General features: G+C 41.9%; 1 protein-coding gene across 1 annotated transcript; it reads right to left on the reverse strand.

Moving 5' to 3' along the window:
* Positions 1–675: 675 nt before the first annotated feature.
* Positions 676–4,621, reverse strand: arf1 (ADP-ribosylation factor 1). The gene is made up of 5 exons (XM_035633039.2): positions 4,468–4,621; positions 3,068–3,251; positions 2,812–2,922; positions 2,508–2,632; positions 676–2,371 (listed from the first exon to the last, which is right to left on the reverse strand). Exons 2-5 carry the CDS (start codon positions 3,210–3,212, stop codon positions 2,213–2,215), a joined length of 540 nt encoding a protein of 179 aa, XP_035488932.1. The 5' UTR covers positions 3,213–3,251; positions 4,468–4,621; the 3' UTR covers positions 676–2,212.
* Between the last annotated feature and the right edge of the window lie 10,607 nt (positions 4,622–15,228).

The following is a 15,228-nucleotide window of genomic DNA, read 5'->3' on the forward strand; positions in this document are numbered from 1 at the left end:
CAGGAGAGGAGGCCAGACAAAGCCACCCCATGAGGGTCCCAAGACTCAAACTCCCCTCTCCTTCCACCACAACCATACTCTCCTGCCATGTTTTATAGGCTTGGCTGCATTAACCACGGCAGCCTAATCAACCTGCAAGAATGCTGTCCTAGATTGCCACCCCTGCACAATGTGAACCAGGGTGTGCTCTCCGCATTACGGCTTTAACCCAAACATTGGGTGGTTTCTGTCACCTTGTGGCAGCACATTTCTTCCTGGGTCAAAGGGCGCTCACCCCAACAATTCACTTTGACACCAAATATTAGGTCTGGTGTAATATCACAGCTTTTATTTCCTGAGATGTATCCCTGTACTATATGGTGTATGGCTAATGGTTATCCTCATTATCTGTCAGTTATTTTAAATGGATTAATCAGTCAAATGTCAGTTTGTAAAGAAGATATTTAAATTCTAAGGTGACATTTTCCAACATTATTTTTCTCCAAAGGTCTTTAATCAAGTTCACATTTTGAAAATGCAGCACATACTATTGAGAAGCTTAATTGCTTAAGTTGAACTATAATAGCAAAAATTTATGAAAAATAGATTCATTAATCATGTCAGAGCTTCCGTCAGTTTTAAAGATAAAACAGCAAATTGCACAGACAATACTGCCAAGAAGAACCCATATGCACCTTAAAATTCAGAAAATTTATTGCATAGAAAATTGAAACCATGAAACCCACATCAGCTATAAACATTTCTCTTCTGTAAGTTTAAGAAGACATTATTTACAGTGCCCCCCTCACAAAACAAAAGTATTACATAAAACAGACAATCTTAGAGTTTAACAGTTTTCCAACATTTAGGGAATTATAATTTTAAAATGTTTAATGCAACCCAGAGCACTTTTCAGAACATCTTCGTGACACCCAGAACCTTTAGAAGAAAGAAGCATGAAAATACGAGGCAACGTGCATCAAGGGTAAAAATCCGCATGTATGACTTCCCATTTATCCCAAAGACAATATACACAACAGAACGTTTAGTTGAAACAAATGTTTTGAAATGCCATGGAAATACCATTTCCCTTGTAATAATCTTTTTTTTTTTTAAAAAAAAGGCAAATACTTGCTCATGAAGATACTCTGGGCGCTATAGTGTGCAACTCCTTTGGTTACATGTAGCTCAGCACAGGGCTGTGGAGACATGTTCTCAGTGGGGTAACAGTTCCTGTGCAGTCCACTGATGTAAACACCATGTAAGTATGTATGCCCTTTAAGACCAACAGACCACATCATGCAGGTTTACTCACAAGTATATTACAAAGGCAGCATGTGATCAACCTGAGACTCAGAAATACAAAAACCCAACAGGGACACAACAACAACCTGCCCTTATTACAACCGTAAAGCAGGAATAAAAATGAGATCATTGCTCAATCTAAGCCAAGACACTGTCACACTCACTGGCCTTAGTGTTCACAGAAAAGGAGTTCTCAATTTGGACAGTGACATCAGTTAGGAGTGTAGATAGAACAGTGTTGACTAAATGGCAATCTGAAGAGATGGTACATGTCACTGGTTCGAGTTACCATTGTAGCTGTAAGAAGTGCATCGGCGTATAAATTAGTTTTTTTTGAAAGTTAAAAGTCCCTCGTGGATCACTCCGTACAGTACATGTGACAAGATAGTAAGTCATCAGATTGCACTGAGGTGCTGGGGCCAACATGTGCCGCTCAATTTGTCTCCCATTTCTTATTCAATGCACGATTAGCTGCCTAACAGCTAGAAAGACAAAAATAACGCCAGCAGCATCTGTAAGAGTGCAATAAGCTGCCCCATTGCAAAAATATATTTACAATTACATGAAATAAAAAAAACATTTATACAAGAATAGATGGGCCTCACAGCAAGAAGGCATCCTGGTGAATGGTTATGTGTCTCTGTATGTTGGTCCTGCGATACGTTGGCAACCTATTCAGGGTGAACCCCGCCTCTCGCCCAATGTCAGCTAGGATTGGCTTGACCCTTAATGGATAAAGCGGTATAGATATTGGATGGATAGACAAGAATAGATCAACCCCACCACTTGCCTGTTTGTTTGTGGTAATAATAGTTGAGAAAAGAGCAGTGGTGCTTTGGTCAAGGTAGCTCGGTTTTGAAGCACCTTAAGAGTAGAGAGTATGGTCATTGATTGGGTGGGGTGGATACATTTTGGATGGCTGTGATTATTAATGGCTCTTGAGCTGATTAGACAGCCAGTCCAGTCCTTCATAGAGACCATCTCCAGTGTTGGCACAGGTTGCCTGGATGTACCAGCGTCTGCTGCTTAGGGAGTGAAGACTCATCTTGTCCATGATTTCTGCAGCGCTCATTGCATTTGGAAGGTCCTACAAACCATGAACAGTGAGAAAACATTAGAAACCTACGCCGCAAATACAACAGGCCATGACAAAAAAACAAATAAACTGGTAATACACAGCTGTTTATATATTTTTTTTAAAAAAGGTATTGAGTATGACTTACTTGTTTGTTAGCAAAGACTAAGATCACAGCATCTTGGAGTTCATTCTCGCTCAACATTCGGTGGAGCTCTTCCCGAGCCTCCGTGCATCGCTCTCTGTCATTGCTGTCCACAACAAAGATGAGGCCTGGAACAAAAGCAAATGGAGAACAAATAAGTGTGCGATGTGCATCTGTTAAAAACTAAGCAGTGGTTGTAAACGAGTATGTTAATTAACTTCCACTTATTATATCTTAAGAAAATATTAGACAGTGATTGGTTTAAAGGAAATGAATGGCAGACACTAAGCGATATGACTAAACGTACCCTGTGTGTTCTGGAAGTAATGACGCCACAGTGGTCGAATTTTGTCTTGACCACCGACATCCCATACTGTGAAATTGATGTTCTTGTGCTCCACTGTCTCCACATTAAAACCTGAGGGGAAAACATATTGATTACATTAAACAAAAAAAACCTCAAAGTTTTCATTTAACTGTAATAAGGTCAACTAGAATAATATTATTTGTGTGACGGCAATGGGCCCAGGCAAGTCATCGTTATCTTACAATCTTTGATTTACCTATTGTAGGAATGGTAGTCACAATCTCTCCAAGTTTGAGCTTGTACAGAATAGTTGTTTTTCCGGCAGCATCCAGACCCACCATGAGGATCCTCATCTCCTTCCTCCCCCACCCTTTAAACAGCTGTGCAAACGCATTCCCCATGGCGGCTGGAAATGAGAACTTTCTTTGGCAAAAATGTACCTGTGGAGAAACAAGAGGTTGATTGCTGAAATGACGGTGTTATGGAAGAGGTGAGACATACACTTAGGAGAAGTAATAGCGACCAGAGATGAGATTACGATTATCAATTGAAAGGATCAATGAGTTATTGCCTTTCTTGATAGCTGATCGTTTAAGTATTTTTTTTTAAAGCAAAAAAACACAAAACCTGACCTTGCTCAGGTTCTGAGTTGTGAGTACTTGCTTTATCTTGGTTGCTATCGGCAATGTCACACACAAAAAAAAGCTTGAACAGGCATAGTCCCACAGAAGTGTGCAGATAATGCACTGAATTGTGAATAATAATACAAAAATAAAAAACTTGCGTGGAGAGGTCACGTGTTTCCGGTTAGTGGCGCTGCAGGCTGCAGTGGAATGCAGCCTGATGACCCTTCTCTGAATGAGGAGGTGGTTTGATTACAGGTGGTCGGGTGAAGCTTAAAAAAAACTGACAATATAACACTACATTTGTGTTTAATCGCCTAGGCTGTAGGGTTATAACTGGTGTCCATATTTGTTTTAATATGAAGCACCTCCTAGTCTGATACGTCACAGCTTTAATCAAAACATCCGAATTTCCAAGTTGACGTGAACACTACATACGACACTGGTGATAGTAGCATGGCTCCGTGGCCCGAGACCATCGACAGGACGAACATTTTAAATTCTGTTTGGTTTTATTGTGATCGAACAAGAGAATAAAGCGCAGAGTGGTCTTGTACAGTAGGATAAGCCGCCACCCTGTACAAAGATGAAAAATAAAAAAGATCTTTTAGGAGCCCAGCCACTTTACTATTTGGGAGCCAAACTCACCGAAGTTCTTTAAACGCACCGAGGTGCAATGCTAAACGTTGTCCGACTTCATAAACAAACGACACTAGGTAAGGCGCAATGCCAATAGTCCTCCGACTAGTTTTGACAGTTAGTTGCAAAGTACTTTCCAGTACGCCGAGGTTCTTGTTGCATTTTTTTTACATGGCAACTTAACACAGTGAAGAAATTCAGACCTTCAGATAAAACGACTGACGTCAATTTTTTAAAGTAAGCTCGTATCAGGAAGTCACTGTTTTTCTCTCGTTGCCCTGACAGTCACGCCCGCTGTGACACACGACTGCAAACGTGTTGGATTTTGTACGACATCATTCGGAGAGAAGCAGCGACACGCTCACTTCATTAAAGTCTATATATTAGCACTTACACAGCCAAATATGTTTCCTTCCCTCTTCAAGGCGTTTCCTTCCTCTGGCAAATGGCGACAGATTATACTCACGTCCTCTTCTTCTTGTTCAGGGTTTCCAGCAGACCGGATACTTCGCGACACGCTGCTGCCCCCCTCAGGTTAAAACTAAAACTGCAGCTCAGAGTGATTTCTGACTGGTTTTGTCTTTGGCACGTCATCACCCGGCTGGGAGATGTCGCCCCCTGTGGCTGAGTGGGGAATTACAGGCACTCTTCAGGGCCTTAATTGTTAAACATTTCACAAATTGGTTAATGAATCCAATTTAGCATTAAATAACAGTGTTTGAATAAATTATGAATACAAATAAATTATGTGCAACACACTGATATGTTTAGTTGTTAACAGATGGGGACCATTATGTTGTTTATTTATGTATTTGTCCACAAACACAGGTTGTTGCATCCATAACTGGTATAAAAACAATTTATTTAATTGATTAATGTGTTATAAAACATGCTGCCCTTCATGCTTAAGGTGGGCATACCAAATATACCAAAATGTTGAAATGTATGTAAAAAGATTCAACTTTTGACCCAGATGTATTTGTTCTCCTAGATGACACATTTTTACAACAGCTGCCGAAGAAGCATCATGGCGATGACCCGTAGGCAGTCACACTATGCAAGTAAAACTAATTTAAATCTGTAGACATAATTTAAAAAAAAATCTAAATTGAAACAGCAATTTCCACTTCTTTTAGATCAACTACCAGGTCATTAAGAAAAAGTCTAACTGTGTTGTTGTCGGGCCAGTTAAATTTTAACCAGGGTCAACTGTGCCTGCCACCCCCAGGAAGGAGGAAGGGAGAAGGGCAGGAGAACAGCAGGAGGGGAGAAGGGTCGACGGTTGGTGATGGACCACACAGTGAAGGCTCATAATAATGCTGTCTAACTCTGAAACCACAATTTGTATTTTTTTTCCCTGTTGAATGCCTGAGAGATCACTTATTTTTCGCAGAAACTTCAGATTTTTGTTTGTGTGAATAGTGATTACTAAGTACCAACTATTTAGATTCTTGAAGACTCACATTAAAATCAAAGTTGCAATTGAATATTAAAATCTTTCCAAATCTGTTTTAATTCCTCACCATCAACAAAACAAACTGATTCCAAACTCTGTTTCTCTCTCTCTACTTCTTTTTTTTCTCCAGATATTGTTTGAACCCAAACACTTTGTTTAAACAAGTAAGGAAGATCTTAGAGAATATTGCCAAATTCCAAGTCTGTGCAGTACCAGCAAGTTTAGAAAGTTAGATTTGCATAACAAAGCATTTCACTCTGCTCAGTTTGTTGTAGCTTAGTCTCTATATCTGAAGTGCTTATTTATTTACTCAAGTAGTGATGACTCACCAAGAAGGATGCTTCTGCATCATCTCTATATCACCCTTTTTTTTCTCAACCAATCAACCACCAAACTTAAATTGACAGCAAAATCATGAATGTTAGCAAATGAGAGCTTGAACTCTGCACTGTTCTGCAATTCCTAGATTAAAATTACAAGTCAGAAAACCAAAGAAATGCACTTGAACATGAAATAAAATATGGCAATAGACCTTTGTTTGATGTGTTGATCCACCAAACAGCAAAAACAGTTCTCGTCTTAGAGATCATAGGTGGTGAGACAACACCTAAAATTATATTCTATTACGTCTGTGTCCTATGATTCACTCCATAACCAATTCACATATCTGCACTCTGAGACAATTCCTTGGTTAGACAATTATAGCTGCAGGCTAAGAACAATACTGTCTGTTCACCTCTGTTGTCTTCTAAGATGACTAATTGGATATTTTGAATTCAAATTAAATACATGAGACAGAAATAATGCAAGATAATCACACATTTTTAAACTTCTTTAACTATAACAACTGACCTTTCTGAGGTCATGAAGGTTTTGAATAAAATTTATTAAAAAATCACGCTGTATTAAGTTGACATTGATACAATATGCAGGGGCAACATACCATGTAGTGGGTCGAAGGTACAGTAAAGATCCTGGAGGCAGTGCAACATACATCCACCTTTCCATGCTTAACGGGCAAACACAGCAGTAACATCCAATTGAAAGGTTCGTCTCCATCCTCCTTTTCGGCTTCATATCTTACTAGATACTGACAGTTGTGATGTGTGGACAGAGGAGTAGAAATGGGACAGTAGGGGGTGTTTATATGACACGTGCACACACACACACGCACGCACACACGCGCGCGCGCACACACACACACACACACACACACAAATAAACAAATTCGATGCCCATGCTTGTGTACACTCTTTACAACTTTCTCCCACACATGCGCAAACATGAACATACAAAGACACATGTCTCTCTCTCTCTCTCTCTCTCTCTCTCTCTCTCCCTCTCTCCCTCTCCCTCTGTCTCCCTTTCTCTCTCTTTTTTTTCTTTCATAGACCACCTATCCCCACCTGGAGGCCACAGCCTCAGAGGGGACAGCAACAGGAAGACCCAAGACCCTGATAATTTTCAAAGAGGTTATCGATCTCTGCGAAAAAAAATTCTGGCCAATGTATATACCTGTGAGAAATCGCTGTGTCAGACATGCCCACATTGAAGTAAATTATAGGGCGGATGAGGCAGAGAGTGAGGCTAGTCTGCAATTTGTGAATGGACGAGGGCTGCCAAGGGGCCAAATAGGCTTTGCAGTTCGAATTGGGTAAGGATCTCAGTAGGGGCCTTACTCCCCTCTGAGACAAGGCCTAGCAAGGATAAAAACGCTCAGTAAGGGGCCTGGGAATGCTGATCCTGTGTGTGTGTGTGTGTGTGTGTGTGTGTGTGTGGGTGTGCATAAGAGAAAGTGTTATCTGCGGTTTCATGTGCCTTCACATTATGTTGAGGAACTTAGTTTGGATTTGGAGTTTGTGTGTATTGCGTAGGTTTTCAACAATTATAATAATCATAATAATAGACGCTCATTATAAAATGTCCCTTGGGCAACCAGTAGACTGCTGTGTGAGTCGTACAAAGGAGCCGGTTCGGGCTAAGGAGTGCTGGAACTCAGATGGACAGGCATGGGATGCCTCCCTCTGCGTCTCATGTACTGGATTATAGGTCGGGCAAAATCCCAAAGGAGGTGTGAAACAAGAAACAAACCGAACATTATTACAACGACCCGCATCGTTGCCATGAGAGGATCCATGCTGGCTTCATCCATTGGCAACAAGTGCCACTGGGCACCCTACCCCACGCCTCTCACAGTAGGGGGCGCTACAGAGAGAGACAGGCCAGGGCAAAAGGATAAATGTGCACCAGTGCCGCCTGCCAGTCACCTTTGTATGGTGATTGTTGGCAGCCTGAAAAGTTCGTTAAGGGGATTTACATAACATTTTGCACTCCACCTCAGGTACATACAGAAATGTTCGATTCCATATTGAAACATTACTGCATGAAGATTGTTCTTATGTATTTTGACAGCAGTCTATGGAAACAATTGTAAAGAGGTCATCTGGTTGGATTCAAAGTATGAAATGCATACCACTGCAACAAGATGGTGGAGTTCATAAGTCTCTGCATTCATTTATTGGATCTCTCCAAAAACCTATTTGTGCTTTGCAAATTTGTCAAACCTCGGTGCCTAATATGATCCTTTAATTCTGAATTTAGATTTGGGTTCTCAAGTGAGCAATTGTGCTACCGTGCACATAACATAATACAAATACCAATTTTCCTTCTCCACGTGACTCTTTCATTCCTCCTATGACAACTAGTCCAGTCAATCTGGGAGCCGCTGGTGTTGATGGGAGATGTCCTGGGACATCCGTGACAGATGGTAGAGACAAGCTCTCCGACGATGCACTTCCTCAAAAAGAGCATGGGGGCCTCTGCCGTTTGGATGGGGGGTTGGGTAAAGGAGTGGGGAGTGGGAATTGAATGAGAATTGCTGGCTTGCAGGATGCGGGTATACTGGCAAGGTGTAAGGGTACACATAGAACACGACGTTCATGCCAGAGAACTGGATTTCCTTAAAGGATGACGTGAGGTTACCATGGTCTATCTCTTCTCGGCGGCCTTTAAATGACCTCCATACAATAGGACATTTTGTCACCTTCTGTGAACTCAAAGGACATTTTGACCGGTTGCAATATTTGAAGCTGCATCTGCCGTTTTGTCTTTGATACTTGTTTCAAGCATCCACATGGGCTATGACGAGCCATAGCAAGATGAAACAATAGTGAGGATAAAGGTATTTCTTTGAAAGACGTTTTTGTTTCTCTCAGCGGGTTGGTTTGAAGTTGATTCATGTTTGCTATGTATACAGGTTTTTAAGGGTTGTCCCACCCCTCCTCGCTGCTTTAATCCAACTATATCCCATCGGAGGAGGCATCAAAGATTAAATTGTGAACCTATTGCACCTTGGGGTAGATAATTGGTTGGAATTCACAGCATGTCGAAGCAGGGCCTTGAGGACAACCAGCACCAACCAAAACCCGTGGCATCAAAACCAGGTAGATTGTCCAAATTTGGCATTTCGGAATTTTTCACTTGTCATGTTGATGCCAAATGATTTGTAACACAGTCTCACCTTATTTTCCCAACATTCAGGTATCCATGACATTGACGGGCTGATTGTGAGTGGCCCCGTGGGCCCTTTAGAGAGGCCTCCTGGTGACAGAGCTAACCTGCTCCCAAGGTGGTCCAGGTAGGGTGTTTTTTATTGCTACTGACAACTGATCTCTTTCAGTTGTGAAAGACCCTCAAAGATAATCCTTCACTGATTGAATAATGAATTTGGAGGCAATTTCAACATTACAGGCAAGCATAGACACAACAGACCAAAAAAACATAATTGAAAATTTTGAATTGATAATTCCACCTTACTAACAATAGTGTTTTGTTCATTCCAAAAGAAAAGCCCACAACAGTTTAGTCTGTGAAATCTTCTTTGTGTGTGTGTGTGTATGTGTTTATGGTTGTGTGTGTGTGTGTGTGTGTGTGTGTGTGTGTGTTGCTCATCTGCGCACCTGTCTGCCTTGAGGCTTGAAAAGCTGTAGCCTCTCATTTCTGGCTGGCACTCGTGTGGTAATGTATTAGAGGGCTTGTCATTGCACTTTATTGAAGACCTCTGACAAGCTATTTGACACTCTTGACAGGGTCAGAGGTGTCAACCTGCTCAGACTGACAGGGAAATGGACACATAAGGGCATAGGCGAATTAGGCAGCTACACGAGTCAAATTGCTAGTTGTAGCCCAAGGGCACTTTGTTGCTCCGCTAGTAAAGCCTGAATGTCCCATTTGATGCCTCAACAGTAAACAACAGAAACTGAGAGCATTTTTAAGCATTTAAACCATGTTTAAATCATTGTTTGCATTCGTCTTTATCATATTTTCCTTACGTTTTTGTGATTTATGATTTGGTTTCTATTCAAGACAGAAAATCTAAGATATTATTAACTCAAAGAGCAAATATTGGAAACAAATATGTCGGAAACCAACTGGAAATAGTCACAAATCTGAATCAAGTTGCAATAAGCAGATTATGTAACAATCATTTTAAATACTTTACGTACACTTGAATGAAAATATGTGAAGAACTACGGGCTTGTTAGGGCCATGGGAGGACAACTGAGCCGAGACTGCAGTGGATGGAAATAATGGCACAGTGGATTCTAAAGTCTCAAATCCTTGTTAAGACCCTCCATCTTTCAAACTAAACTGGATCACACCAAGAATCTCCTATCCCTTTATCCTGTGTAGATCCTCTAATCCCTCAGCCATTTTGCATTCTGTCTCTTTTGCTCATTTCAAATGGCAACTGTTTGGTTGTCCGGCAGTGGAACGTTGAGAATTTGTCCTTTTGGTGAAAGGAAAGTAACTATACTGAAGAAAGGAAGAACAGCTTGACAGAGCCAAGAATGCTAGGGATCTCTCTAAGTCCCATAATGAGATGTTTTCTCTGCTCGGAGCTTGTATTGACATGGAGACTAATGATTTCCACAAAGTAATAGATTGAGACAGTAATGCGCAGGGGTGGGAAAGACAACACAAAGTGATTTAAGTCATAGAGTAGCCAAGATGCTCAGTGCCTCTCTTTGTATGGGATGTGAAGAGCCTTGATGATATGAGCTCTCCAGAGCAAACACACAGAGAAGCATTATTGCAGTGTTTGCATGTGTCTTCAGAATGAATGATAATTTGAAAGAAAACACTAATTAAAATAAAAAAATCCAATATAATACAAAAACACAGTTATATTCATTCAAGGACAAAATATATATATATATATTTTTAAAAATTATCAAAATTGTATGAAGCTTTCCTGCATTTCAAGACCTTCCAATTAGGGACTAATGCTATCTATGTTAACCCTCCCCCCCCCGGCCTGACTTAACTTTATTGAGGGAAGGGCAAGGGGGTTGGGGTTGCCTCAATAAAAACAGCACTAAAAAGCAATTACAGTGCTGTGAAGAATGGGACTTGTCAGTAATTTGCTGTCTAAAACTGAGGAGATTGCAGGTCTGGGGCCGATTGGAATTCTGAACCTGCAGTGCAGTGTGGGAAAAGCAGTGGGAAGGCAAGCACCACCCTTTGTGAGGTAATTACTGGAACTACCAGAGGCCAGCGCCAGTCCCTGCTAATGATAACCCCACTACTCTCCCCTTGCAGTCACCTTGTAACTGATAAACCCAATCTCACTTAACAGGACATGTCCACAATAATGCAGAGGAATTTGGGCATGCATCTTTATGTGAGAACGCAAGCGTTGCTTTGGACATTTTCCAATTCAATTTATTTGCCAACCCCCCCCCCCCCCCTTGTAAAATTATGGGAAAATGTCAGCCCATGTGAAAATGCAGCAAGAAAATCTCCAGTTTATTCACGGGGAGCGAGTGGGCGCCCTATCCAGGCGCCACCCCTTGCTTGAATGTTCTGGAAATGTTCCGTCTGTTATGATGGAGTCGGACTCAGACATTCTCCTGCTGCTTTCTTCATATGTCGACGGCAAACTCAGTTCCCTGACTTTCCCCTGACCTATGGATTTGGCTACCACTTGAAAAAGAAGAGTCTGTTTTCAGTCCAAGAGCTTTCAGTGGCCCACTGTGTGGCAGTGGCCGCAGCAAGCACACAGCAAGCAGGACAAGTCATCAGCTCTATGCCACCCTAAGGACGCGATGAGCCTAGAACAACAATGCAGGGTGCGGTGGCTCCGTCTGAGAAAGGCGGTGGATGCCATAAAGCGTAGCCAACCTGCGCTCACAATGGAGCAGAATGAATGAGTGTGCTGGTGGAAAATCTTAAGGTCACAGACAGATTTTAGTGTAAGGATTCATTGTGTTGACCTTTCAGACGCCCTGCCAGTGATGAACAAGCTAAACCTGTGTTTCCAGAAGGATTATGTTAATTTAGCTAACATCCTACCCTTGGATTCCAGCCTCTTTAGCTGCTCTCACCCATCTTAAACACACCGCAGGCCCAGAGAACAGGTCTTCAAGCAGTGTGTTGACGAGTTCTAAGGCGTCATAGTGACGCAGGCCACACAATTTTTTTTTTCACACATTAAATACTGTAAGCAAGCATCACACTGATCACCTCAATGATGCTGCTGCCGAGAAGACATTTCCTGGTAATGACCTGAACATCCTCAGCTGCTTCATTATAATTTTTAATCCAGCCACATACACAGGAACTGATTTTTGATTGCTAAGCTAATATCAAATAAACACTGAGACAGCGCAGACCTCCGCCAAGGCTGAGCAATCTCCCAACTAAATTTGCATTCTCATCTCCATCTGACCTACATATTTCTAAAATGTTACCTTTTTGGAAGAAGAAATGAATGAAAAAATAATAATAATCGTTTCATTTTGATGATTTGACCTAATGTGATTCTCATCCCTTTTTAATCACTTTGAGCTGTAGACACGTGAAAAGGTGACTAATGAGTGATCATGTCTGCCTCCTCCTTCCTTCGACTACCCCAGCCCACATTGATCTGGATTGACCTCTTGACAACCTCCAGGCCGTGCACCCCTCCACCATCACCACCACCACTACAAGACACATCTTACAGCGGCAGCATACCTGAACACATAGGGCTCCTCTGCAAAAAACACGTCCATCTGTATACTAATCAAATGCAAATACTGAACGTGAACATGCAAACACAGCAGTAGACTGCATGGTACATTGGTGCATTATCTCTCCCGTTTTTAACTATTTATGCTCTATTGTGAGTACGGAGCTAGAAAAATTCTTTTGTCGACTTCAACAATACAAACAGGCACTTCAAAAGAGGACAAGGCTGCTCCACAGGTGCCACGTCTCTTCTGGTGATGACCGCCCTCTTTAGAAAATCTTGCAGATAACCCATCATCCTCATTCAAGGCAGGTGACATACTTCACACGTCCCCTGGCTTGGCTGTAAAAGAGGACATGACTGCTTCAGATGTTAAGATGTTTCACTGCGACCATTATTTAAGAAAGGTTTGTTTTGTGTGAGTGCATAGCGGTATATAAAAGTCTGATAATTTATTATTATCACATCTACTGTGTCAAAAGTGGCAAAAAGAAGATTAGTATTGTGTGATAAACAACACATGAAGTGTTGGATAAAAGTGTGAGGGCTTTCAGGGTCCATATATTTAGAAAATATAGGTGAGAAGCTTTTTTCACTAACGAGGTGGAAAACTGTCATTTCAACACTTTTACTTGGCGTTCGTTTTTAATACTTTCATTTTGGAGTTACGTGGTTGTACCTGTACGTTTGCCTTGCAAATAATTTCACATTCAATACTCTTCCCATCTGGATGCTCTGATGTGTTGAATGTGCTAAATAGATGTAATAAATCCAAGGGAGTGATCTAATTTGAGACAGAAGGACACACACACACACATCAAAAGACATGGCTTCAAAGTCAGTTACATACTGAAATGCCCACACACTCCTTTCGTCTCTGTGCTCTGGGGCTCAGTTTTGGCCCGTCACCTTTGGTGTGTATGACGTATAAACAAGAAGAGCTTTGAGAGAATTTGATTCTTTAAAGTCACAGTCTGTGCTCACACACACGATGCCTCTCTGTGATATTCTCTTTGTAACTCTTCTCCTTTTGCATTAGATATGATATTGATCATGTCAGCCATCGACAATCATCCCTGCTGGCAAGTTTGTTAACAGGCTGATTTTAATGTTAAACTGAACATCAAAAGGCTCCAGGAAGAGTGAAACAAAAAGCTCACTGTATCCAAAGTGTGATTTCAGTGGGAGTATTTGCATCATGTCATCTGAGTGTGGGCCTTTGCACCACGTGACTATATATATGTCGCTCTGGTCTGTTCCACAACAACATGGGTTTATTGAAATGCATGCAGTCGCCTCTTGTGAAAGTCAGGGTGAAATTCGGGACATAAAATAAAAAAAGAGGACACTGATTGCAATTAGGCCCATTGTCCCCCATTTATATGGTTATTGAGAGGTGCCACTTGCAGTCTGGTCGCGTCAAAGTTCTCACAGTCAGGATGCCACCACTCTCACTGGGGCCGCCGTGGCCTCCTCTAGCAACTATCTGCTAACAATGTCCATCTCACTTGGGTGACAAAGCTGCTAGGTGGGTCTGGTTCAAGGGAAGGGCCCATTTCCTTCAGCCAAAGGACAGCGTTGCTGCAGGGCCGGAGTTTCTGCCCATCCTGTGATCTGTTTCATGTGTCGTACTTGTTTGCTCCCATTCAGATGGTGTGAAAAGTGTCAAAGGTCGAGGTGCGGAATGAGCTGCTCCCAGTCTCCCAGTCACTAAACCAAACCTGAGCCTGGGCCGACTCCCAGGAGTTCATACACAGCAGAGTCCTGGACAAGACTTTTCATTTTTTCACTTCCCATCATGAGGCGCGGTTTACATGCCATAGCATTTTTATGAATGTCTGGGAAAATAAGTACACTCAAGTAATGAGTTTCAGTCACAGGAGACGGCTTAAAATATAGTTTGATGTGGGGGTGGGCAGAGTAATGAATCCACATGAATGAGAACGGAAGGGTATCACTTTTTGTGGTGCTTCCACTCCAGAGGGGGTTGTGTATCATTCTTTCTGTGTGATAATGGGGTTAGATAGCAGTGAGACCTGGCCTCTGGTTGTGACATTGTTGCAGGGCTCAGGGACTATCAGGGGTCCAGGGGCTGAGCCGGAGCACTGGTGGGCTCTATTCACATCCAGCCACTAATCTATCTTGAGATCAGGTCTTTCTCTTCAATAAAGCTCCATCTATTTTCAAACTCTCATCACTGAGATATTTTCCCCCTGTCATTATTGTTTCTCCAAAAAGCACAGCTGGCTTCTGCAGTCCCTCAAAAGAATCACATTATTAGTCCAGCCTTATCTATTTCCCCTTTTCTTCCTATGCCAAATCCATAGCCTGGATTTGAGCATTATGGCCTAACTCTCGGTGTTCGTGGTTGACAGCTCGCCCATACTCTTCAGACTTTCAGGCACCAGTACTACTTGTGATAGGCTGCAATATCTCCCTACAAAGAGGTTATGATTTCACTAGTGTCTGTTTGTTTGTTTGTTTATGTATCCAGTATATAGTACTGTAAAGTTTTTTACCAAACTTGCTGGAGGGATGTGGCTTTGGGCCAAGGACGAACCCATTGATTTTGGTTCAGATCCAGTCAAAGGGGCAGATTTTCTATCGCTTCCGTTAACATTGCGAGAGAAAATTCATCAGTTTCTCAGGAAACAATGCACAGCATTTGTATAATCTTTGGGAAAGCC

Source organism: Scophthalmus maximus, chromosome 5, assembly GCF_022379125.1.
Source record: "Scophthalmus maximus strain ysfricsl-2021 chromosome 5, ASM2237912v1, whole genome shotgun sequence".
Classification (NCBI taxonomy): domain Eukaryota; kingdom Metazoa; phylum Chordata; class Actinopteri; order Pleuronectiformes; family Scophthalmidae; genus Scophthalmus; species Scophthalmus maximus.